The 27,690-nt window shown below is 39.8% G+C and overlaps 1 protein-coding gene across 3 annotated transcripts in view; it reads right to left on the bottom strand.

Annotated features, from left to right (window-relative positions):
- The window catches only part of LOC134803920 (neuralized-like protein 4), a 32,758-nt gene extending 7,122 nt beyond the window's left edge, over nt 1–25,636 (bottom strand). For 2 of the 3 annotated variants that reach the window (XM_063776735.1, XM_063776737.1), the window contains exons 1-30: nt 25,146–25,636; nt 24,795–24,896; nt 24,058–24,171; nt 23,738–23,899; nt 22,780–22,918; nt 22,634–22,700; nt 21,998–22,130; nt 20,398–20,553; nt 16,397–16,537; nt 15,531–15,618; nt 15,197–15,299; nt 14,796–14,972; nt 14,030–14,120; nt 13,565–13,682; nt 13,219–13,327; nt 12,634–12,827; nt 12,168–12,353; nt 11,686–11,810; nt 11,292–11,404; nt 10,572–10,704; nt 10,290–10,431; nt 10,010–10,188; nt 9,583–9,795; nt 8,831–9,065; nt 8,522–8,604; nt 4,269–4,424; nt 2,159–2,344; nt 1,017–2,001; nt 707–869; nt 518–577 (exon numbers count right to left, since the gene is read on the bottom strand). In XM_063776735.1, coding sequence (XP_063632805.1) covers nt 518–577; nt 707–869; nt 1,017–2,001; nt 2,159–2,344; nt 4,269–4,424; nt 8,522–8,604; nt 8,831–9,065; nt 9,583–9,795; nt 10,010–10,188; nt 10,290–10,431; nt 10,572–10,704; nt 11,292–11,404; nt 11,686–11,810; nt 12,168–12,353; nt 12,634–12,827; nt 13,219–13,327; nt 13,565–13,682; nt 14,030–14,120; nt 14,796–14,972; nt 15,197–15,299; nt 15,531–15,618; nt 16,397–16,537; nt 20,398–20,553; nt 21,998–22,130; nt 22,634–22,700; nt 22,780–22,918; nt 23,738–23,899; nt 24,058–24,171; nt 24,795–24,896; nt 25,146–25,298 — 5,006 coding nt within the window. In that variant the 5' untranslated portion in view covers nt 25,299–25,636. The remainder of the gene's footprint in view (nt 1–517; nt 578–706; nt 870–1,016; nt 2,002–2,158; nt 2,345–4,268; nt 4,425–8,521; nt 8,605–8,830; nt 9,066–9,582; nt 9,796–10,009; nt 10,189–10,289; nt 10,432–10,571; nt 10,705–11,291; nt 11,405–11,685; nt 11,811–12,167; nt 12,354–12,633; nt 12,828–13,218; nt 13,328–13,564; nt 13,683–14,029; nt 14,121–14,795; nt 14,973–15,196; nt 15,300–15,530; nt 15,619–16,396; nt 16,538–20,397; nt 20,554–21,997; nt 22,131–22,633; nt 22,701–22,779; nt 22,919–23,737; nt 23,900–24,057; nt 24,172–24,794; nt 24,897–25,145) is intronic. The other variant, XM_063776736.1, reaches the window with a different exon arrangement.
- Nucleotides 25,637–27,690: the final 2,054 nt, after the last annotated feature.

Here is a 27,690-nt window from a genome sequence, read left to right as displayed (position 1 = left end):
AATTAACCAGTGTTGCTATTACTCAGATAACAATAACTGTGTAACGATAAACTTCTACGATTTAGAACATCATTTTAACCAAAGAATCAACAATAACTGTGTAACGGTAAACTTGTACGATTTTAGAACATTATTTTAACGAAGATTCATTATTAGTTGTACAGTCTTAGACAAATCAGTGCTTTGAATTTTACAGCTAATTTAGATGGCGCAGGCTTCATCATTATGGTTTGGTTCCGTTTGTCAAAGATTGTCAATTGAGTTACCACAAAACAAGACGCCGTTTAGGGCCATTTATTTATGGCTGTCTAGGCCGTCAAACTCGGCTGGGCACTATTTTTCTTTCTATAATCAATAACACTTTGATTTGAACTAAACGAGAATTAATCGCACTGAAAACTTGTCTGTCGTACAAGGTAAATAGATGAAGGGAAATATAGTGGAAATAGACGGATCGTGCTAAGGCGGGTTATATATGGACGACTTAATTAATAAACATTAATTTGGCAATACTCACTCTACATCAATTTCTATAGCCAAAACTGTGTGGTGAGGTTTTCCTTCTTCATCAAACCATCTGGAATTAATAGTGATTAATTAGTGTCAATGGCTAAATAGTATTTTGTGCAACAAGTACAGTGAATAGAATTCATTCAAGTGGTACATCCCGTACTTGTCGCGTAGAATGAGTAGAAATGTTTCTTACATATCGTGGTTGGGATGGTTGGCGCGCGGCGCGGGCGCGAGCGAGCGCGGGCGGCGCGCCGGCCCCGCGCCGTCGCACGCCTGCGCCGAGCCCAGCACGGCGCGCACCGCGTGCCAGTACGCGCGGGACCCTCCGCCCTCCGCGTGCTCGATGCGCACCCATCCTGCAATACGTACCCTAGTACATACACTGTTTTGCAGACTTGCTCGTAGTAATTTGCTATCTGACAACATTAAATCAGTACCTAATTATTTAGCATTCAATATGAAACAAAAGTTAATAATTAGATTATATAAATCACATTTTTTACCTGCCAAAGGTGATGGGGCATCCGGCTGGCAGTTACGGCAGTAGCAGCGCAGCTGACCGCTGGACACGGCGCGCCGCAACTCGGGATAGGGCAACACCAGGAAATGCCAGTACTTCAGCACCACGTGCAGGTGCTCGCAGCTCTCCCCCCGCGCCTCCCACTCCGCCTCCAGACTCTGCCCCTCCGAGCTCTGCTGGTCCAGACAAAGTATCCGATTCAAGTAATTGAGATTCTCGAGGGAGAGAGATTCCGTCCACAGGTCGTCGCGGCGAGTAGATTCGTCGATAGAAGAGGAGTGCTCCTCGGTGAGGTCCGGCAAGTTGCCGGTCTCGAGCGCTAGTGCGTCCATGATCTCGGTGTCGAGGCTGTCGACGTCACTGGCCTCCGGGTAGCGGTCGTTGTGGCGGATGTTGGTGTCGCAGCACTGCGCGCGCTCGTCGGCCGGCGCGCCCGGCTCGTCGCCCACACGGCTCCCGGCGCTGAACGTGAGCCTGACCGTGTCCTTATTGTCCACCTCTAAATTATTCTCATCCGGTAGTTGACAAAAACTATGCGTAGAGTGACTTTTTTGTATGCATCGATTTGCGGACTCGTTGTTATCGATGGGAGTGGGCGTTATTATCAAGCTCTGGTGAAGAACGGTGCGGTTGGTGCAAATTTTTCTGCATTTGATTTGCTTATTTTTGGCGTCGTTTTCGTTTGGAAGACTGTGCGTTGGCGGGTCAGGATGGGTGCTGGGGCCGGGTTGAGAGTACAGGGGATCTGAGGAGTCCCCTGTGAGGTTGTCATGACTGTAGGCTTTGGCTTTGCGCTTAGGGTGAATTTCGGGAGTTTCGGGAGTGAGTTTGGGCATCTTATCGTCGTCTTCGTCGTCGTCGAGCAGCTCGAGCTCAGCGAGCGACTCCTCGCGCAAGTTCTCCGCGATGATGGGTAGGTCAAGGGAGGCGCCGCTCGCCACCACAGTCGGATGAAGCAGCACGGATACCTGTAGGTACACATACATATAGTCTTTAAAATCTCCTGGATAACTATTATATAAAGTAGCGCATAAAACTGTTCAGGCGATCAGGGCACGCGAAGTTGATGTATTGTCTCGATACACGTGGAGGCAAACGTTGATCAGTGGCATGGCAGGCGTGTACCTGGTGCACGCGGCCGTAGAGATCGATGAGCGGGTAGACGTGGCTGAAGGCGCGCGGCACGACGCCCACCACGCCCACGACGCTGCCGTCCACGTCCACCACCAGCTCGCTGTTGAAGCGGAAGTGGATCGTCAGCACCGACTGCTCGGTCAGCTCGTCGAACGCAGATGCCATTTGCGTCTTTTTCTGTAACATACGAAGATGCATCATGTTTAAGTACCATTACATTTATTTTATAGAGGTACAAAAATGATCATCATTTAATGTCATTTAAAAATAGCGGTATACGAAAATACTTTCATGACTTCAGTTTATTTACATATCCAGCAAATTAAAAGTATAAGAGGTGTACAATCAAAAAACCTGCCTATATTTTGATAGCTAAAAGTTCGGCTGTCAAAATCGAAGGCACGATTTGTTCTTACACTTTACACTTCTTTAACAATCAATAACTTTGTAATGCCCAGTAAAATAATATAACTTAACTACCTACCAAATCGATCGATACCATCGACAGTGACGATAGTGTCGATACACTATACCTACAGTGAGAGCCGCCGTCCACCTTGTCCACGCGGACTGCGACACACTAGCAGGGCCGTCTTAAACTATGCCCCTGGGCACATAAGAATTTAAGCCCCTTTTGGAAAGTAAATAATTTAACTAACATATTTCTACTATGATCTTCTATTTAGCATGGGTAATCAAATATACTTTTCATCTCTCCTGTTCGGAAAGTTCACCTTTCATAGGCTGATAACCGGGTGGAAAATTGCATTTCCTAGGGTGGAAAGTATTTTTTTTTTTAATTTTTACTTCGAGCAACGGCTCGGAGCTTCTGCATGACTGAAATTGGCGCCGTTTACATTTTGATCGGAAAACATCTAAAACCATAGACAATCCGATCTTAAATTGGGATGTGTCTGAATCGGCCTTAATATATACGCGCCTTAAAAAAAGTGAAACTGAATGAATGAATGTAATGCAATGTAATGATAATATTTTAATAAACATTCATTGTCATTTATATTAATTTATTAACAAATATATATGTTTATTTTATACATTTTAATATATAATACAAGTAGTATAATTTTTATACACAATAATAAATATTTTGGCAGTAGCAATATTTTTATTTTTATGAAAATAATAAAATAGAAAAAAAACTAACTAGGAAAAGGCGGGAATAGGTATTGGTACTAAATAAACTGTTGAGACATTACTTGCTCTGGTTCAACATGGATTTTTCAAGTGATTCGAGTGACTTATATAGACGGTCAAGCAAATCTTGCCAGTAGAAAAAAGGCGCGAAATTCAAATTTTCTATGAGACGATATCCCTTCGCGCCTACATTTTTCAAATTTGCCGCCTTTTTCTAGTGACAAGATCTGCTTGACCAACTTTAGTTATGTGGTTTACCTATGTAGGTATCTGTTAATAATTTGTTCTAAAGAAATATACTTACCAATAATAAACCTACATTTCTCGTGTTTGACTTTTCTCATAGTCGAAATGAAAAGTAGAGTGTTTAACTCGGGCAGAGACATATGTAACTCCGTATAAGATGAATAAGTCTAAGAAAAAAACGTGCCTCGGAAATCAAGAAAAAGTCATTCTCGGATAGATGGCGCACACAACTTTGGCCTATGGTCGGCTAGATGGCGTTGACGACTCCGTTTAATATTTAACAATTTTAACACATAGGTATCAGTGAATGAACATGGGTCAAAATGATATGAAAATAATAAAATCATTTATCCATATATATAAATTTTTTCGATAGTTTTATACGTTCTCATTTTGAGTTTTGGTCGTGTGTCGATAGATGGCAGTAAATTTACTGTGACTACAAAATTTACTATGACAGGACCCCTCTATACTATCTATTCTCATTGACTCGGGTAAAAGTAACCATCTCACCCTCGAACTATTGGCGCTCTCTCTTCGTTCGAGCGCCAAAATATCTCGAGTGAAATGGTTCACCAAGGGTGGAATGGTTAACAATCTACTAGATACTGTCTGTCCTCCGTCCCCTGAGGATGGGGGCCCAGGGCACGGGCCCCGTGTGCCCTTATGGTAAAGACGGTACTGCACACTAGGTACTCACGAAGGTGCCGTTGTCGTGCAGCAGGTCGCTGGTGACGGCCCAGATGGGCGGGTCGAGATGCATGGCGCAGTGCGGCAGCGTGTCGACGGGCAGCGCGCCCACCGCGCCCAGCGAGATGCTGCCCGACCAGTCGCCGCCCACCTTGTCCACGCGGAACTGTAACACACCACTTCCTCTTATTGTGGGCTTCCTAACGAAGCCCCGACTTCATTTATTTCTTGCCTCGGTCACAAAAAAAGGAGAAGTAGCTTTGACCACTATGCATTTCCTTTTCACTAATGTATGGCACTCGATGATGTTATTTTCAGCGGCATCGCAGCGAAATTGTCGTTTTAAATTTTTATTTTATTTTCAAATGCTGACGACTTTACGTCAGTCATATCATATATCAAATTAAAATAAACATCATCAACACAATCGAATGCAATAAATATGGCTATAAGTTGACGATTTTTTTTATTCGTATTCAATGGGTTTCCAACGGGACACCAATGATGCATTTACCCGTATGCGGCCATGAGAAGTGGGAATACACAATAGGTAAAAAACAATCAAAATATAGTATGAAAGTTCCGTCTCGTGGTGTGATAAACACGATGATTCATGGAGAAAACGACAAAATGTAAGAACCGTTCAACCGCAACATCGCTCAGACATAACAAACGTGACAGCGCAAACGTTGAGAAGTAAAATAAAGGTTATAAATTATGTTTTTTTAACTATACTTGGTTTTTTTAGCATTTGTAAGAATGTAAGCGATCTTATCGTGTCTTTTTATTAAAAAAAAACACACACACACAGTTTATACGTAACAATTTAAATTCATATACGATCATTTACATTATTTTGCTTTCATAAATAATAGTTTTTAATTTTTAACAAAAAGACACGTCAAAATTGTTTACCTTTTTACTAACGCTAAAAAACACCAAGTATAAATTTAGGAAAACACGCGAGTATTACTGTTAATATTTTACTAACAGGAATTGATTACACTTTATATTTCAATAAATATTCTTCATTACACTAACAAATGCTGCGTAAGATCCCGCTTGTTGAGATCATGAATCATGCTGTTACATCGTGATACATGATGTAACAGCAAACTCCGTAATACGATTTGCAACAGAGTGCAATTTAGCAAAGTAAGCTAGTAGCATGATGCAATAAATTACACAATATAAATATTACAGCTCTATGCAGCCACTAAAAACCATATGCACCTAGATTTGAGGGTATTTATTTGTGTGATGAACACAAATATTTGTTCCTGAGTCATGGGTGTTTTCTATGAATATAAGTATGTATTTATCTATTTAAGTATGTATTTTGTCGCCTAGCAGCCATAGTACAAGCTTTGCTTAGTTTGGGACTAGGTTGATCTGTGTAAGATGTCCCCAGATATTTATTCATTTTCTCTCGATGTATCAAACAAATCGGTACAAAAATCGAGCCGTAAAAACATAGAGGGCTAAGCACTGGTGCGGCGCGACAGTATCTCGCACGCGAGATAGACTACCCTCTTCTTCTAACTGTATTAATTAGAGAGGAACGAGTAGTCTATTTTGCGGCAGAGATGCTGGCGGGGCGCTCCTGTGCTAAAACTACAGAAGGGACATCTTAGTTTTTGAAGATCCCACTGTAAAATATGTACACAGACATGCTATTACCTATACACGCAAATATGTACGCTTAACACAGACACTTTTCATTGTAAAACAGGGTTATACAATAATATATATAGTTATTTACGGTATATAAACGGTAAATATCTAGACATGATTCCTACATTATATCCAAGATCGATTGATCGAGCACACCTTACCGCTAGGTTAGCAGTGCATTTTTAACACGACTTCTCCAAAATTATAACTCGCTATGCGACGATTGACGAATATGGCAGGGATTCCTTAAAGCGTCATGTATCTTATTGGGACATTATCTTAACTATAAATGCAAAAAGCCGGACAAGTGCGAGTCGGACTCGCCCACCGAGGGTTCTGTACTGTTTAGTATTTGTTGTTATAGCGGCAAAAGAAATACATCATTATCATCACGGTTCATGGGATACAGCCTGGTGGCAGACAGACAGACAGTGAAGTCTTATTAATAGGGTCCCGTTTTTAACTTTTGCGTACGGAACCCGAATAAAAAGATGTCATGTATGACGAAGGTGTCTTTACGTTTAATGTAATATGTGAAGCGGAACATGCAATACTGCCTATACCTACGCCTGGCAAATTCAATCGCGATGAAGTAAACGCCGCATAAGTCAGCATATTTTACACTAAGAAAAGTGGGATCCAGAAAACCGGTCAAACATATTCGCATTTAATTACAGTAATGGCTGTTTCTTGTACTTGTAATGCACACATTTTGACTATTTCTAAGTTTGTTCCATAAATAAAAGTGTAGGGCAAAAATCTTATATTTATACCTATTTCAAATCAATTGTTTGCAATTGCAACACTCAGTTTTGATTTTGAATATTAGCATTATCAATAAAGTAACATTTAGGCGTTGGCTTAACACTAGGAATAATTCAATATAAAAGATTTAATTAAGTCGTACAAACATAATAATCACTGATTATTAATCAGAGATCGGAATTGCTCATGGCTAAAATCAAACGTCAATAGAGTTGGAACGTTGAATTTTATCGACTATCGAATAAACTGAAATTATATTTACCTAGCGTTTCTTTATTTATTTATTAACTATAAACTCTCTAAACCTCAAATCCATAAGCAATCAATATTAGACTTCATATGAACATTACGGAATAACATTTAAATAAAAGACAATATAAAACGATAATTTTTAAAACTACTTAACTTAGTACTGCATTATTAAAACTACCTAAGTTTCAATAATACAACCTAAGGATTCAAATCACCTGTGAACTAATTTTCATCGTATAAAATGTAAAAGGTGACTGAACTTATCGATAGCTGAAAAAGTCGATAAAATTCAACGTTCCAACTCTATTGACGTTTGATTTTTGCCATGAGCAATTCCGCCCTCTGGTAATAATTCAATTGCTATGCAATAGTTTTCATTTGTAGTGAGACTTTGTGTGAGAGAAATACTTGGCGAACATACATAAATACTATTATCAAATGATTTGGTATCAAATTTGACAATTAGTATGCAAATCATAAACTGAACTAGATGCTCTCATTATACTTAGATACCTATATGAAAGAAATAGCGAACAAGCCTCCAGTGGCCAGTAACTACTTCAAAATCACAAATAATTTTATTCTTAGGGATTGAATCCACCCACGCAGGTATAAAGCTGAATAGGTACCGCTTACATTCTGTTCGTTAATTACTAGAATACAATTTTGCAGTAAGCAGGTGCACACATGATATTGAGTACTGTTATTGGTATAATACATCTCGCACTATGCAATATTAATCAATCAACGTTTATTATTAATTCGCATATTTCGCATACGCACATATACTACGGAAGCCATTGGTGTGGTAAATGCGCAGCTGCCCTTCCCTGTACCAATATGTTATACCACTTTCGCATCACAATGATTATATTCAAATAAATGCATTTAACATACATATGCCTATTTGATCATTTTAACACGTTTATATCTGAAGATGTCATAAGTATTTTTTGGCATGTATTCGCAAAGCTAGCATACGTGTAAAATTCACCTACATTCGTTTAGCAGCGACATACAAAGGGCGTCAAACACTTCATTAAAATAGAAGAATGAGATCACAAACATTACTGTTTACTTAGTTTTATTTTCAACTGTGTGTTCTTTATCATCTGCCGTTGCGATAACGATAACTTAACCCGTCATTGGTTCAATGACATTCGTCGACAATTGAACATTAAGATCTTTATCAGAGTACTGCGCACTTAATGGCTTCAAAGGGACAACAACGCCACCAGTTTTAACACATTACATTTACTTAGGCACGTCTGACTAAGGAAATAAGACATCATAATAAAAAACAATTTACGAAATTTTCTCAGGAAGTCAACGCAACGTAGCGAATAAATAAGCATAGCTCAAAATATGGGACACGTTATAGTGACATAAACATATACATAGCATCGCAGCATATAGAATAACCTGGATAAAACTTGATATAGTGATTCGGTAATCGCTCTTACAGATCGAAACTGCAACAGCGATTACGGCAAATATATTTTTTTAAGAGGACGAGGATAAATAAACAATGAACAGCAGTCGCAAGAAAATCAGCAGGGAAAATATACATACCCTAAAATTGTGACCCCTGCGAAGTGGTTGGCTGACAATGGCGATTCCGTCTTTGTATCCTGATGTACGCATTGCCACGGTATCTGTAAAATTCATGCAATTAATTACACAAGAAACAAATAGAACTCAAAGTAAACAGCTATTTCATACATTTTATACAATGATGTCCATGTCAAATTATTTTTATACTTTTATCAAGCGAGGAAGCAGTTCATGTTTCACATCTATTGTGGTGAATGTTCATTTGTTTTTGTCTAAAATAAAATGAAAACGAATAAAATCGCAGATTAAGAGCATCTGACGTTTTACCTGAGCTACAGAGCTTGATATTCTTCCCGTGCACGTAATGAAAGGTGTAGGGTAGGGGGTTCCGGCGGCGGCGCGAGTCGGCGCTCACCACGGTGAGGGTGGACGTCTCCGTGGGCACGGTCAGCGTGTCGTTGCTGGCGGCCAGCGCGTCGGCCAGGAACTCCACGTTCGACGACACTACATCGTTCGAGTGGCTCGACTCCTCGTTCGTGTCCTCCGTCACTTCCACTTGGGCCTAGTCACCAATTATATTTTTAATGATTTTTGTAACAAAATCTTCACGTCTTAGAAGCACTTTATTTAGGAAGGTGTACCTATTCGATCGCTTTGATATTACGAAAAAATTGTGGCATGTTGCATGATGTCCTGAATTAATCAAATGACTGGCATGTGAGGTGTTTATAACAACTCAGCGTTCTCCGTGCAGCAAGCAGAAGCGAAGCAGTGGTGGCCGAGTGGATATGACGTCTGACTTTCAATCCGGAGGTCGCGGGTTCAAATCCTGGCTCGTACCAATGAGTTTTTCGAAACTTAATGTACGAAATATCATTTGATATTTACCACTAGCTTTTCGGTGAAGGAAAACATCGTGAGGAAACCAGCATACATCTGCGAAGAAATTCAAAGGTGTATGTGAAGTCCCCAATCCGCATTGGGCTAGCGTGGGGACTATAGCCCAAGCCCTCTCGCGCATGAGAGGAGGTCTGTGCCCAGCAGTTGGACGTATATAGGCTGAGTACCGTACTCCGTACCTGTGCTGCAGTTTCGTTGTTAGCGTTGTTCTGCGCCGACTGGGCCACGCTCGCGTTGGTCGCGTTCTTGGCCGCGGCGCTCAGCGACGGCGGCTTGACGTACTCGTCGTTCGGAATGGTGTGTTGAGGCAGCGCCGTCCCCACGTTGGCTCCTTTGGACACTGCTTGGATCTTTGTCACGTGACCGAATATTTCCATCACCACGTATACTTTCTGTAAAACAGTGATGAAATTTTTGATTGTATTAGAAAAAAATGAATCGGCTACAACTGGATTAGGTAATATATATGTGAAATCGAACAAGAATATAGATATATCATTTAGTAGAAAATTATATACTTAGATGTTTAGCTACTAGTTTTAATGTTAATGTAACATCTGGCTAAGTTCGATGTAAAACATTAATAATCTGGCGAATAGTACTAACATCGGGAACGTTCTCGAAGGCAGTCTCGAGCAGTTCGGAGTTGTAGTAGACGAGCACGCGGCCGTCGTTGGTCTTCTTGAGCCCCACGCGATCGCCGGGCCGCAGCCAGTCGAACGACGGCACGAACGAGCGCAGCGAGTACTCCTTCTCGTTGTGACGCGAGTACTTCATGTATTTACCTGCAAGATAATCGTTGATATAGTTTGACCTGAAATCTAAAAGCGGCAACGCTGTAATACAGACAAAGTTTAGTGTTGGAGGCGACTATGTTTGAAGTTACCGTCTATGTAGGCAGTGTAGTGTGGTAGTAGAGCGACGGTTGGGGGGAGGCTGCGGTTCACGTGAACATTGAGGATATTGATGTCCGTCACGCCCATGCGGAAGCTGCCCGCGTACCCCGACTTGCACTCCACGATCTTCACCTGCACAATAAACACATTTAGGTTTTAATTTGTCTTTCATTCTCGGTCGTGAATTAACGAAGGCGAATTAATGTAACCTTGGTATAACTATCAAGTTTAGTTGTCGACGGCTATAAGGCTGTTGTGACGTTGTGAGGTACCTCGAATATCTCGCCGACAGCCAAGTGGGCGGAGCTGAAGACGAGCGCGGCGGTGGGGTCGGGCGTGAGCCGGCGCGCGAACGAGTAGTCGTGCATTATGCAGATGTTGTCGCCGCAGTACTCCGAGAAACTCCTGCACAACAAGTTGCGTTTAACTTGTATTCTGCCGATTAAGAATCGCGCTCTGAAGGTACATATCGACTCAGTCCAATAGAATTATATTCAGGACGGCTTAGTTAAGTTAGGTTTAGAGTTTCAAAATAAACTACGTTAAAAAGCGTTGAAAATCACGATGCATCGAACATAGAATTATAGATAGACATTATACAAACATTTGTTCCAAAATTTAAAGCTTGATAGCAGGAATAAAAATACATACTTAAAAACCTCAGGCTGAAATACATAAGAAAAAGTTTAACGAATACTTATTTGTATTTGAATTAGTATATTATACATGTATATGCTACTACTGTTTCGCTTCAATCCTTATTAGTTTATTAGAAAGCAATTCTGGTGATAATCGTAAAAACTTGGTTCATATTTGGCTTTAAGATAGTTCGCTGCAATCTATAGTTTACGTTCGTTGGCTCTACATAGGTGCGACCAAATCCAGCGAACCGCACATCGTACTACGAAATGCAAACGAGCAATTAGCAAGCCGTTTACAGCCAAACCTGGACGCACCTTTACAATATTTCACCAGTTCATCTGTTAACTTACCAATATGGCGGCGGGGGCGACGACAATGCTCTCGAGTTGCTCAGTAGCGAGTTATCGGAATTGGTGCAGCCGTTGTAATTGAAAGCTCTTTCTTCGTTTTGCAGAATTGTAACCTGTGCCCAATAAATAAATATTTAACATCTATAATTTTCAAAGAACGACGTACGGATGTAAAAAAAACTACAAAATAATTTGCGTTTATCATTATCTTAGCCTTAGATTAAAAAATAGAGCGATGTGGGAACAGTAGTCATATCTGTGTCATGTTGTTGTTAGTTACTCTTTGCCTGAATGCTCTAGATTGCAAATAATTCAGTTGTTCCCAGTACATATAATATCCTTACTATCATGTACGGAAACGTTGAAGAGTTTTACAGAAGCGGCAGGAGCATACCTGGGTGCACTGCCCGTAGAGGTCGACGACGGCGTAGATGTTAAGGTGCGGCACGTACCACGCCTTGCCCATGTCCATGCCGTCCAGGTAGTAGTGCAGGCTGCGGTCCGCGTGCCACATCATGCCTGAACAACACCAACATTTTATACACTCGACAACACGTGATAAAATAACTGTCACTTTTTAATTCCGCGGGATAGAAAGTGACGGACACCGTTTTATCACACTGTCACGTAGACAAAAACGACCATCATATCCGTACAGGTCGAGCGGATAAGTGCCACTCAGGGTGTACGTGTCCCAATCTTCCAATATCATTTGAGTGGATCGAGGTGACCTAAACAAACAAGGCACTGACCGCCTCTGCTCCCGACGGTGAGGGAGTCCAAATCGAGCGGATAATTGCCACTCAGATCCTTAAAGATCATTTGAGTGGATCGAGGTGACCTACACAAATGAGGCACTAGTTGTGTGGCACTGACCGACTCTGCTCCCGACGGTGAGGGTGTCCAGGTCGAGCGGGTAGCCGCTGCGGACACACTCGCCGTCCTTCATCATGGCGGCGCCGCTCAGGATGTACGTGTCCCAGTTGAGGTCGGTCGCGGTGCCCGCTATGGCGCCGACGCCGCCGTTCGCCTCGAGATCGTCCGGACGGATTGCGGTTACACCTGAAAATTATGAGTTATTTAGTAATTAATAATAGTTATTTAGTAACGGTTATATGAAACGTTATTAAAACTTGATCGTATCTTAGATACATTCTTTAAAGTAGTCGAAATAACGTCACTTATCTTGATGCAACGCTGTTTGTCACTAGATAACAACACCATTTCAATGCGGTACATCACGTGTGTGAGGTTTAAAAGGTAAATAGTTTTTTGACGCACATGCCATCACTATCATTGGATAGGTGAGTACTGGACCGGATAGGAGTAGGTTGTAACTCACCGATCTCCAAGCTGCCGATCCAGCAGTCGACCATCTTGTCGATGCGCAGCTCAAACATGTCACACTCGCGCAGCGGCCGCGAGCTGAACAGCACGGCGTCGTTGAACTCCGAGTAGACGGTGGCGCGCGACGCCGTCAGCCGGCTGCGGGACAAACGCGCGTTGCGGCCGTGCAGGCGATGGAAGCACATCTCTCTGCACGAACATGACATTTTTAAAAACATTACTTGCCAAATACGAACCAACAACTTATCTTAAAGGTGGTGGAACACTGTGAAATAAATGTTTTGACAAAATAAAGTTTTGGGGTTACAAGGAATGCCGTGAGATTCCAGAAGGTAGTAGAGGGTTAAAACATTGTATAATGTTTTTTCCTCACAGGGCATCATCAATAGTTTCGAACTGAAAGCTTTGGGGACAATATTTGAAAGGCTATCCCGCTACACCTTGGCAACGAATATTGAAACTGCTTTGAGAATTTAAGCTCGAGTCTCTGAGCTATTTATCAGTGCAGCTATTTAGCACTTAGATATCGAGGTCCTACGAGTACGAGTTTAATTACGAGTAAATAGTACGAACTACTTACGGATAAATAGTAGCGTTTGACTCAGTGGAGAGAGGAGACTCCGGCGAGTAAGGGGCGGGCGGCGTGTACGCCTCCACTATGGTCGCCTGCGCCACTCGCCCGTACAAGTCTGCAAGCCAAATATAACTACACTGTACGAGCTACACATAAGACACACATACTTATATATAAGTACGTAGAAAACACCCATGACTCAGAAACAAATATCTCTGCTTGTCACACAAATAAATGTCCTTACCGGGATTCGAACCAGGGACTATCAGTTTCATAGGCGGGGACACTATTACCCGCCAGACAGGTTGTCAAAAGTAAGAAGTGTTGATGTAGTATAATGAGTGGCACCCACCGACGAGCCCGAACACATGGTCGGGGATGTTGAAGGCCGCGGGCCCCTGGTCCACGCCGTTCACAAAGAAATGCAGTATGCCCATGTCCTTGCGCATCACGCCCACGGTGTCCCCCTCCTGTGGTGCACACGGAGCCATGTTAACACAACATACTCGTACTGGGGTTGGGAGCCGGTTGAAGTTCATCAATTAACCATAATTTGTAATTTAGTCAATTGGCAAAAATATCATCAAATCAAAAAGCTCTGCTTCTAGCTTTAGTTTTTTTTAAGTGAATTACATTTTTTTTTTTATCAAATGATATGTCGGTTTAGGTACCGTCGAGTTCACATACAAGCCAACATTCCAAAAATACATTGACACATTGACTTGACCTTATGGTCCGAGGGTGAGATACTGTCGCGTCACTCTTGTGCTAGGCCTACTAATAGTATAATAACGCGGCCAAGAATAAGAATACTCACCACGAGTCTGTTGAGATTCCTAACATATTGCGGTATGATGGTGGTCCCGTCTCGTATTACGTCTTCTCCGGTCATTGCCCAAGTGCCAGATCTATGGACACAATAGTATTTTAGTTCGTGCAGTCAAATTAAAAACAAAAAGTTATACAAAGAAATTAAAATGTCATACACTATCCATTTACTTACCAGCATGATGCATTGGACGAGTGGTATGCGAGCTATGTTTACATTTTTTGGAAGCTTCTTTTGCGTGAGTTTCTAATTTTACGTGGCAAAAATTAATTAACCTGATACAAGGTTCTTTCAAATCCTGGCCGTTTTATGCCACTATTCTTCTATATAAAAACATTTTATTTTACACATTTAATAGCTTGGGGTTTTTAACAGGCCAGTACCTAGTGTACAAATGTATCAGGGTTCGCAATACCATTTCTTATAAGTAGGTAAGTATATTAAAAAAATCATTGACTGATCTGATATAAACATTTCTTGTGAAATCATTTCCTTTTAGAATTAGACCAAAAAAAAGTCTGCAGCGATTTTTATAGCATACACAGTGCAAGTGTTATTTAATACGTCATAATTTATAGAAGTTTGACGTTTAAAATAACACTTGCACTGCGTTTGCTATCAAAATCGTTCCAGACTTTTCTTGGTACGCGTGGAAGAAAGAGAGGGAGGCTTTTGCCCAGCAGTGGGACACAATAGGCTATATAATATGGGCTATAAAATAACTCTACTTACTAATAAATAATAAAACACTTACTTTGCGTTGCTCATTTTGTATGGAAATAATAAATCGTTTGAAGAATGCTGCGTGACCCCAATTTCAATGCTTCCGGCCCACTTAGGGATAACCAAGTCGAGACGCACTTGAAACAATTCGTTCGTCCTCAGTGTGCGATTCGTCATCACTATCCCGTTATTGAAGTATTCGAAAGCACTGGAATAAAAGTCAACATACATTTTACAATAACCTCATATATGTTCTAACCAACATCCATTGTAGTTGAATTTAAATAACTCAAAATTAAATATGACTCATTCATTCACTTTAGTTGTGTCTTTCGTAGTGACAGCATATTTTTCAAAATACGTACAACAAAATATTCTATAGTTTTCTTTTTTTCTAGAAAAGCTTAATTATAAATAGAAAATGATACTTACTTAGGCCTATGAGCAGTCTTACCATCATTAATAATAATAACATTCGAATCACGCAGCGTATGAAATAAAAGGCTATCTTCATCTAATCTTTGTCTTATCCTGCCTGTTAATCAGAAGAAATGTAACATAAGTTATTATAACAGAAGTAATTATTAATTAATTACTGGATGTATTATTGAACTATCCCGTAAATAAGTCTACAAAATAAACTTGTTAGTTTTTCAGTGAATATATTATACATGAGTAAATAATATATTAGGAAAGTTTATTAATGCACACGGCAGCGGCTACGGTGTGTGTAATATTGGATATAAGTCGTGGAAAGTGATCTTACTCGGAGCAGGTAGCTCGGGAGCGCCGAGCACGACCGGCGCGTTGGTAACGGTCGTGTCCATGTCCTCACACGGGTCCACTATAGTGACCTGTAAAAACGTAATAAAGGCCATCTGCTTTCATTCAGTTCCAGGATGGCGATCGGTAATTATTTTTTGTGCAAATGTTATTTGATTAGCCAATTGCAAAGATTAGATTGAAAGTCAGTTTCAATTCCTAAAAGCGAATCATTTGTTGAACGTTGTACTGTCATGTCCGATATAAAGTGTTTTTGTTTATTTTAATAATTTTGATCAGGTATTAATATCACGCTATTATATAATAGAATCTGTTACTGTTTAATACTTTAAATAAGAAATAAGAAGCGAAATAAGGTCCCACAAACAAGAGCGTATGGGCCTAATAGTACACAGGAAGAGCTCAGTTTAATCTGACCCTCGCGCTCCTGTAATGGTGATTTAGGTGGAACAAGGCCAAAATTGCCTCGGACTAAAAAAAGAAAAGAAGGTCCATGAGAGACGTGTAACTGGGAGTTACTTGATGGATTATTCCACTTGCACCATCCCACTAACCCGGGGTTATGCGGTTAAACCATTAACCCAGTGTCAAATTGTACCGGTAACCATGGTAACTATAGGTTTATCCGGTTAACCCTGGGTTAGTAGAATGGTGCAAGTGACGCTAGGTATATTTCAGAAAAAAAATCAAGTAGTAATTCTTACTAGTCAAATTTACGAACAAATAGAGATATGGGAAAGCAAGAGAATTACCTTTTCTAGCACGGCTACGTGAATCTCATTAAGGCAATTTCTCTACCTTACCTTAACAAACAAAATAGGAGTCTGAGAGTCTACTTTTGCTACATACCTTTACAGTCATGCCATAGAGATCAACAACTCCCCAGACTTGTTGTTCCACTTTATCTGTGGCTATGCCTTGGTCCACGCCGTTGATAAAGTAATGCAGTTTGCCAGTGCTCTTTCTCATCATACCAACGGTATCCCCTTCCTGTCCATCAATTGTATATATTTATTAGTTAGCTTAGTTATAGTGACGACGATGTATATGTATAGTGATACACTATACATATACATCGTCGTAAATTTAAGAGTTAGAGTCTTGTCGGTGTAGCTCTCTCCATTTGACTCTATCCAGGGCCGCCTCCTTGATACATACAGGGTGGAAAGGCATGACGATCCTTTCCGGAAATGGGAGATAGTTTAGCCTAAGCTCTATATTTTCTCCATAGAAACTATGTTAATATGGGCAACCGTTTCTAAATTATGACCTTTTAAACATCCACGCAAAAAACTACTTTGTTCTAACCCTAACAGGTGACAGGGTCAATGAACTTACTTGTAAACAATCAGTATTCGACAGGAAATTATGCTAATTTGTTGCCATCTAACCATTTTTAGGTCTGCTTACAGCACGGTAAGAATCATTGCAGGATTTTTGCTTTCTTAGTGGTTCCACTTGTTCAATACTTGAATGAAATAGTTATGTTATTCCTTAATATTAATAATACTAACCACAACATTGTTTACAACGACAGTTCAAATGGTGACATTGACAACCACTCAAAAGTACGCAATCGTCTTATAAATATCTCTGGTTTCCTTGACTGATAAAAAGGTTTTAGTTTCTTAACACGTTTCACAAAATTATTTTCGAATAATTGGAAACTATCTAAAATAATTAAAAATAACAAGTAGGTTGTGTTAGTTGCACCAAATGAACTTGCAAAAATTAAATACTAAGAATAAATCAAGAATAAATACTTCTTCAATACCAAACTAACAAACCTTCTTGCGTGGTAGGAAATAGACAAGACGTCTGATGTTTGAAATTAAATTTTCATTGAACTATACTTATTGAATGTCATATTCTTCAAATAAAAATGTTAGATGCTCGTGGCTATTTAAATTTGTGGGGCTGTGTAAAAGATATGGTGTACCAAACCAAACGGAATGTGAAACTGCGGACGAAATGAGACAAAGGCTAATTGGTGCTTTCTGCGGAGGATAAATGACGAAGAGCATACACTATATCGCATGTGCATCGACATACTCGGGTACGGGCTGCGGCGGCGTTGTAATACACGGAGGTACATTTGAACACCGTATGTGAAAAGAAGATAGTATTAAATATTGGAAAATAGTAATTATCTAAGAAAGTAATAAAATTGTTTGTAATATTTTTGCATGCATTTGATTTATTTGACATTTATGCGTCATTCATACATCATTGCGATACTGTCAACGATCGGAAAAAAGTGTAAAGTCCCGAGCTTTCCCGACGGAGATCCTTAATCTAGCCGTCATGTGCACATGCTATAGGGTTATCACCACAGTTAAAAAGTAGTATTTTTGCAATTTTTATTTTTTACTCAATTAACGATTCTTACCATTACCAATAGTCTCTGTATCACTTAAACGACCTAATACTTCCGGGAAGGATCGTCGTGCCTTTCCACCCTGTATACATAACTTTTAAAATATATGTTTTTGTTGGATTCTGGGAACTTCAGTATATTTTAATCACGTATGGTGAAACAGTTCACTAGCATAGTCAGTTTATTAATGAAATGCTACATCGATGGATATTGTAAATAAATGTACCAGACATTTTATTGTTTATCATTATCACATTACAAGGACTTGATGTTAAGGTTAATCTTATGTAGTTAAGTTTAATATTATATAATGTAATTTTTTTATTGAAATAAACCTTCGAGCCACACGGAAGGGAGGCGGCATTCGCACTATTTCCCCTCTGCATAGGTACAAGATCAACTGATCTAGCACGGGTAATAAAACTAGTTGCGCTCGGATTTTTCACTAGACCGAGTCCAGACGCGCGCGTGAACACAGCAGCAGAAAAAATGCCTAATTGCTCGGTTTTATGTCGTAAAAAGAGGTCGGAGACATCAAATTTACAAAAAGGTGTTACATTTCACATGTAATGTTTTTTTTACATATCATACGTTTAATTACATTTAAACACAATTATTATATTTTAGTCTCATGTAATTGTTGGATTTATCGATTTTGCTCGCCCAGTACAAATTGCGGATCGGTCGAGCGACAAATCCGACTTCTCATCTGTCAGAATACAATAAAATACTTCGACGAAAATGTGTTAGTGTGCGTGTTGTGACATTTGTGACTCGTGCGTACACAAAAAGAGATCGAGGTTTGCAAGATTTGTCTTTGACGTGTGTCATTTTCTATGTATTTGTGTCGTCATTACAGATTGGATTTTGTATGTAAGTGTGTGAGAAGTGCGACTGTGTGCACCTTTCCCCCGCAAAAAATGGCAGAAAGATTTGTACGGTAAGATATCGCTTGGGCCCCTCCCTTCCGATGTGTCGGAAGCCGGTGTTGCTCGAAGAAATAAACAGTTAATTTTTAGGGTTCCGTACCCAAAGGGTAAAACGGGACCCTATTACTAAGACTTCGCTGTCCGTCCGTCCGTCCGTCCGTCCGTCCGTCCGTCCGTCCGTCCGTCCGTCCGTCCGTCTGTCACCAGGCTGTATCTCACGAACCGTGATAGCTAGACAGTTGAAATTTTCACAGATGATGTATTTCTGTTGCCGCTATAACAACAAATACTAAAAACAGAATAAAATAAAGATTTAAATGGGGCTCCCATACAACAAACGTGATTTTTGACCAAAGTTAAGCAACGTCGGGAGTGGTCAGTATTTGGATGGGTGACCGTTTTTTTTTTGCTTTTTTTTGTTTTTTTTTTTTGCATTATGGTACGGAACCCTTCGTGCGCGAGTCCGACTCGCACTTGCCCGGTTTTTTTATAAACCGTTAATAAAAAACTAAGCCGGGTACTCATTAGCGAGCTGTAACCGTAACCGTTGCATATACTGTAACCAAAAAACATAGTGTGTACGTGGTTCGCAAACCTGCATGCTGCGAGCGGTACGCGAGCGGCTCGCAGCGATCCGACGTTTACAACGTACTCATTTCTGAACCCGTAACGTTGCACGTTACTGTAACTGTGACTGTTACCAAAAACATAGTGTGTACGTGGTTCGCGAGCCTGCAACGAACGCTACACGAGCGACTCGCAGCGATCCGACCATTGTCGGTTTTTGCCGCGAACCAAAGGGCGCTCGCAGTGCGCTCGAGGACGTCAAGATCAGTTGTTGCTAGCCACTGCGAACCAACTATATTATTCGAGTATTTCTTCGTCATGAGTGAATGGTCAGAAGATAAATGTATTTTGCTGATAGATGCCTACAGGGAAAATAGTGTACTATGTAGTATACTAAGTAAGTATTCTATGGATCTTCTTTCCCGATGGCCGTTTATGATCATCGAGTAGGCATCTAGGCCATCTAGTATGTATGCTGCACATGCACAAGAGTGAAATACTTCATCGTGGAGTTACAAACCAAAACTGCGGATCAGATCCGGCTTGTCAGTGGCCTTCTCGGACACACTAGAACCTCGTACTGTATCTGTTTGGTTACAGTTACAGCTCGCAAAATGAGTACGCTCGGTGAAAGCGTTCCGGCGACGTTGCGAGCCGAAACTGTAACATGCGTACACACAAGAACCTCGTACTGTATCTGTTTGGTTACAGTTACAGCTCGCAAAATGAGTACGCTCGGTGAAAGCGTTCCGGCGACGTTGCGAGCCGAAACTGTAACATGCGTACACACAAGAACCTCGTACTGTATCTGTTTGGTTACAGTTACAGCTCGCAAAATGAGTACGCTCGGTGATAGCGTTCCGGCGACGTCGCGAGCCGAAACTGTAACACGCGTACACACTAGAACCTCGTTACTGTATCACGCATGTTACAGTTACGGCTCGCTAATGAGTACCCCGCTTAGTATGGTAACTTACCCTCAGTTCATCAAGATTGAAGTTTCCATACTCCATGCACATGCCGTGCCCGTTCATGAGCACCTTGCAGCCCGACATCATGATCGTACCCGAGTCCATGTTCGTCATGGTGGATGGAAATCTGATTGTTGCCGGATTGTGCGATGTTACACCGACCTGCGCAACAGTCCTTATTTTACTAGTTTTATTAAACTTGCAATGTACATATGTAAGTAAGTATGTACGTAACTATGTTTGTACGGGTCAAATCTTGCTAGTTAAAGGATCATGGGCAGAAATGTCCCCACCCACCAACAGAAATGAAACATGTCTCATTTAATAGATCTTAGCAACCTGATGATTTTTTACTATGACGAGGATCGCCATATGTATGGGGTTTTCTTGGAAAACCGTGTTTTTTTTAACATATTTTTTGCTCATTTCATTGAAAGTTTTTGTTTTTTTATTATACTAGTTGATTGATAAACAAGCATGCGGGGCTGCGTGATGGTAAACAGTCACCGCAGCCTATAGACGGATGTAACAACTCATGGTTATCACGTAATACGCGTTACCGACCATGTGACGTAAAGATCTTATGCCACAATACCCAGTAATTGCACTGCCATGTCTCACCCTTCAAACCGGAACACCGCCATGAAAACATAACTGCTTAGGGACAGAAAAAAACCCCATACATAGGGCGATTCTCGTCATAGTAAAAAATCATCAGTTTGCCAAGATCTATTAAATGAGACATGTTTCATTTCTGTTGGTGGGTGGGGACAGTGCCCATACAAATTTGCCCATGGTCCTTTGACCCACTTCCAATGAAGTTGAAAATTTACATACAACATATGTAAGTCGGATGACAATGCAATATTAATATCGAGCTGATCTGATGATGGGGACAGGAGGTAGCCATAGGAACTCTGTGATAAAACAACGCAACCTAATTATGTTTGGGGTTTTTAAAATTGTTGCGATGGTTTTTAGTTACCTGTGGAAAGAAAAGTACAGTCGGCGATAAAAGCTTGTACCAAAAAGTAACATTTTTGCCAAATACTTATTTTTTGTATTAAGGTTTACTCTGCTACTTCCGAAAAGCAACTTTAAAACCAGAGTACCAAGTACCTATTTGGAATTACTCAAATACACTTTATATACATCACTTCATAAGCATGAGCTTGTGGGTAGTATCACATGTTATATTACATCATGGATGACAGCAGTTATTGAACCTAGTTACAGGTCTTAATATTGCATTAAAATTTTCAACAGTCAAGTGAGTTAGCCAACAAGTATGGCATACTCTAGGTTTTTTCCATGGGCTTATAAATCGAATTCAGTCCAGACTGTTCAGACCAGCAGCAGACTATTGTAGGGGCGGACGGATTCGTAAGACTATTGCAATTTTAGAGATCTCTGATTTATTAATGGCCGTAAATTTTGTAATAACTCGTGCCTCGTGCGTATGGCAAATTTTGGATAGCAACCAGTTATGTGCCAAGACGAAAAAGAGAATAAACGCTCAGAAGTTAGAAATTGGATTTGGTTTTGGTAGGAAAAGAATTTAATAAAGTAGAAGAGTAGAATGCTAGTAGTTTGAATAGTTTGTTACCTCAATGCTGCCACTCCATTTGTCGACGAGCCTGTCGATGCGTATCTCAAACAATTCGTTGTCATACAGTGGTCGGTGCGTCATCACCACGCCATTGTTGTAGTCATCCAAAGGCCTGGCCCTTTCTGCTGATCTGTAGTGCAACCAAACACGATGTTTGTATATGGGTGGATCAACTCTTTTTTGTTATTCTGTCCTGTCACCCAGGCGACAATAGTAGCATAGTTTGTTAGAAGAAACGTTACACTGTGTTCTACTAATATGCTAAGAAGTAGCTGACCCAATATGAAAAGGGTTTATAAATAAAACCAGGGTTTAAAAAGTGACCCAGGCGACCGTAACCATTGCAACGAGTGACAAGATAAATCATTCACCCATATTTAACATTTCTCATGCATTATGTCAGAAGTCACCAAATGGCGCACGCTAGCTTTTTTTACTTATTTAATAAACTCAAGGACAAACGGACCGCAATGGTCATATTATTTTAAGAACCGGACCCCTGTAGAAACTCATTGGTAAACCCCTGCATTATGTTATATCTACAATTTGATAAAATCAAAAGGTACGGCCATAGAAGAAACTTATACTTAGAATGACAGATATAAACCATTAAAAAACCGTAATGAAACTTACTTATTATTAGCTGATAATTTTACAAGTATCCCACATCTTGGGTGAAACCTTAAACGATCCTGTGCTACTGTAAAGAAGACACATTTTAGTTTTACATACAACAGGCTGATAACAAAACACATATACATATAAAAATAGTGACTTACCAAGAGCACAGGCACCCTCGGAGGTGATCGGGACATAAACATCTTGAGACGGCTTAGGTTGCAACAGGTCAGGAGGTAGGGGCACAACATCCATGTCACTCGATGTTAAAGTGTCATCATTGTTGGGGTCCTCTTCCAACTGCAACAATAGGTATTCAATTATAAACTGAAATACGGCATGGCGGGGCAGCCTCAAGGTTAAAACTTTAGCCACGTAATCTGAAGACACCGGTTTGATTCCAGCCTCTGCCACGCCAGTTTGGTCATTTTTTTCTTTAGTATATGACATCTATTTCAGTTTATAATTAATACATTGTAGTGTGACTACTTAAAAACACAAATCAAAATATTTTATAGAAATAATTTTTCATTATACCAGCTCGGAAAGGCTTACTTTGCACTTCAAAAACTGATAGCAAAGTTGCATTTTATTCACATGTGAGGCAAAGTAATTAAATGCAAATTTTGAGTTGTTTTTTTATGTTTGCTGGTAGAATTGACTTTTAAATGATGATTTTGGATGATAAATATTTAATAACATTCATTTGGATTTGATTTGATTTTGATTGATATTTTACATTTAATATTTGATTTGTGTTGGTTGAAAAATTTTGTGTTTCATTCAGGGGCAAATTTTGTTTATTCCTCATGCTTTGAAACCCTCGCAACGCTCATGAATCCATTTATCGAACCACTTGCTATGCTTGTGGTTCTATTTTGGAATCTTGCGCTTGCTCAGGTATCAATATTAGCATGAGCGGTGCTTTACCACAACTTTGCCCCCTTGTAATACAAATAACTATTATTTGCTCCCTAGTTGAATAGGTATTAAATTATTACTACACCAATCAACAGTTACTGTAATAACGTAATACACAAAGTAAGCTAGATGATAGGGTTCCTGGATGTAAACTAAAAATTACAAATTGCTTTGACATCAAGAAATAAAATTTGATACCTGATCTATACTCGTTTCCATAATAGGCCTCATGCCATGTACATGAGTGATAGAAGCTTGAACACACTGTCCATATAAATCTATGACGGCAAACAGTTTACTAGGCAGGTCCTTAGCTGCCACCCCAAGGCATCGACTATTCACATAAAACAATAACTCCCCCTGTAACAAAATACTATTTAATAACATTGATAATCTGGTGTTAAATGAAGATTAATTATAAAAATTACCTAATTTAGTGTATCTTCATGATCACAATCATATATTCTTAAAAATTATATCTTATGAAAAATGTGTGACAGGAATATCACCAATTATACCTTGGCTGTTTTCATAACACCAACACAGTCTCCCTCGCTGAGTGTGTCGAGTTCGGGGCCATAGGAATTAACAAGTGTCACACCATCCTTCACGATTGAGCTGCCAGACATTATCTGTTACATGAAGAGCAATCAAATATAAGTTTAATACCTTTCTTACTCTGTCAAATATTCAAATAATAATGTGTATGCCTGAATGAGCCTATGTCTATAAAATATATTGGGTACAAATCATTTTCATCTTTTATTTTAAATTAAAAAAAAAGATAGAAACTTTATTGTATGAAGATAGTAACCAATAGTAAGTATCCAACTAAGTACATAATTCATGAATAATTTATACATTTTAAGATTTGTTTTGTGAGATCTAATAAATGACACCAATTACTTTGTAATATTATTATTATAATATGTAAAAGTATGCTGTCTGTTAGGAGAAAAACAAAATAAATATGGTAATATAATGTAAATAGTTAATCATCTGGTACTCTTAAGGCTCACTTGCAATTCACTTAAGCAAAATTTAACATTATTTCTGAGTAATAGATCATATAATCTTTATGCCAAATTTTACATAGTTAAATCTAAGATAAATATTGAAATTATTAATTCCATCAAACAAAGAGTGATAACACAACTATACTTCACTTTATTTTGCTAAGGTAGGTAGGTTTATTACAAGGACTAACATAACAAACTGACAAACAATTTATAAAATATATAAAACGAAGTCATACCCAAGCTGTATTCCTCAATTTTGTAGCTGTTGCCGGCAGTTCCATGAACTCCGGGTCCAGGGTGGTAACTCCAATTTCAAGGCTTCCATTCCACACATTGACCTAGTCAACAATAACAGTTATGTTATTACCAGAGCCCGGAATTATTGTGGCAGTTTGAATTGTCATTAGGGACTTCTCATTTATCGACGTTCGATATATTTATATGGACACTAATTTAGAATACACATTTAAAAAAATACAGGTAAATAACATTCTTAAGAAGTAAACTAAAAAAAATTATCGTTAACTGCACATGTAGGTGAACACCAAGACACCACAGACACAAGAACTCATGAAATGCTGCCTTACCTTTCTATCAATACACACTTCAAACATAACATCATCCTTCAAGGGTTCTGCGCTCAGTATCAAACCATGATTGAACTCAACAAAATTTCTTACAGCTGTAGTGTTGTCATTTAGAAGTGTGACTCTGTCACCACACCTTCTATGAAATCTCATGGTTTACTCTTGCTCCTTTAGCCATACATACTGTAACTATAGCATTTGGGCTCTTAATGAGCTTAAAGTCCCTTTACAGCCAAACATCATAGTCTCTTTTATTTATTTACACAATTTCTTCATTACCGCATTCTCACTCCACACCCCATGGTGGTGGGGTGTTAATTACTTTTAAAACCCCTGTCATTCATTACAATGGACTAGTAACACTCTTGAAAATATATAAGAAAGAACACATCACAACAGATCTTTGCATTTGTCTTTAGAAGCAAAACAGACCAGTTTTATTTTATGATTTCCCAATTTTAAAACGAAGTCATACGAAAACTAGTCACTGTGAAAATGTTTGACATTTAACTAATTTGACTTATATGACATACTTCTTTTGTCTATGCAACAACAGTGTTGCAAGCCGCTAATGTACACTCATGCGTAAGCAGCGAATCGAGTGTGCGTTGGTTCGCGGCTTCGCGCCGCGATTCGCGCACGAGTGTGGAGTGGGCTTATGCCAATCTATAGATGGTCAAGCAAATCTTGTCAGTAGAAAAACGCGCGAAATTCAAATTTTCTATGAGACGATATCCCTTCGCGCCTACATTTTTCAAATTTACCGCTTTTTCTACTGACAAGATCTGCTTGACCAACTTTAATAGCCATTAAGACTACCGCACCCCACCGCGACCTTTGTGCGCCACACCCATAAGCGAGAACGAGATATCTAGCTATAAGGATTTAGCTATGAATGGAATGAGATAGAAATATCGTTTGCTCTACAGACGGCCGTATCGGTCCGCGATCTGGGTGTGATCCGGCGCACATTCGATCGTGTGGAAAGCCCCCTCCAGACTATGCGCGTGAATCGCGGGCGAAGCCGCGAATGCGCACTCGCGTTCGCGGCTTCGCGCCGTGATTCGCGCACGAGTGTGGAGGAGGCTTAAGATGAAGATGGTCCGCCACACAGCGTAACGTTAAGCCCGCTCCACACTCGTGCGCGAATCGCGGCTTCGCCCGCGATTCACGCGCATTGTCTGAAGGGGGCTTCACGTTAAGGACGCAGCTATAAGTGAGATCGAGAAAGAGACATTTTAACCGCACTAAGGTCGCGGTCTAGTGCGGTCGTCTGTAGACACTATTAGATTGGCCTGTGTTGGGCCCATATGTCACATATACAGGGTGATTTCTGGGTCGTGACCCAGAAGCACTTTTTCTGACTCGGTAAATGATCCACATTAACATATGGTAGTATTTGATTAAAACATAATTACTTTAATTATTCTTATTTTTCAAGTAATATTAATGTTATACTAAGTAATTATGGTCACCCTATGGTCCCTATGACTTTTGACATACGCTGTATGGAATGCGACAAGACGTCACATTGAGTAGGGTCACCAAATTGTATGCAAAAATGTTTTTCCTACTTGTCATCTGGAAAATAATCATCATTATTGGTGATAAACAATAATTAACAACATCATTAGGCTCATCTTTGGATTCTGTATGATGTCTGGCTCTCTTGCTCCAAGACCCCGAAATCACCCTGTATATGTGTGTACTCGGCATTACATTTTATACTCTGGCAAGCCAACTTTGGCAGTAGAAGGAGGCCGAAATAGTGAGTATGATATTCTTTGGCCGAAATTCTAAATTAGTTAGGTCCTTCGCGCGTATATTTTTAAATTGCTGGCTTGCCGCCTTTTTCTACTGACATATAGATGGTCAAGCAAATCTTGTCAGTAGAAAAAGGCGCGAAATTCAAATTTTCTATGAGACGATATCCATTCGCGCCTACATTTTTCAAATTTGCCGCCTTTTTCTACTGACAAGATCTGCTTGACCAAGTATAGTTTGCTTGCCAGAGTATACCTACATGGAAATGTAGCCTATTTGTACTTTATATACGAGCATGCCTAATATCCATTAACTAATACATTTTCTTAATACATCGAAGATACCTAGAAAAAAAAAACAGACTGTCACTGGAACTCTATTCGTTTAGAGTCCAGATGTAATATTTATAAGTAAGTATATGTAAGGCCTATAGTTTAAAATTTATATTAATTATTAAGTGTTTTGTCTTCGTTACTAACATAGTTGTACTAATAATAACCCTATGGACAACAAAGTCTGAAATAAAGAAATACAATACAATACAATAATTATAATGGCCATACCTACTTCAAAGCACGGCGTAATGAAATAAGATGTGTACGTTCAAATACACTTGCGGACGGATTGTGTACCTTTTGTAGTGCCTATTGTTAACAAGTTAACAGTGACAAGGCACGGACGAACGACACAAAACGTAACAAATGAACATGATCAAATAGTTACGATGATTCAAGTACCTTTGCACAATAGACGTAAGTACCGTAAAACCAGTAAAACCACC

The sequence above is a fragment of the Cydia splendana genome, chromosome Z (assembly GCF_910591565.1).
Source record: "Cydia splendana chromosome Z, ilCydSple1.2, whole genome shotgun sequence".
NCBI lineage: Eukaryota > Metazoa > Arthropoda > Insecta > Lepidoptera > Tortricidae > Cydia > Cydia splendana.
This window is presented reverse-complemented; position numbering and strand designations above follow the sequence as displayed.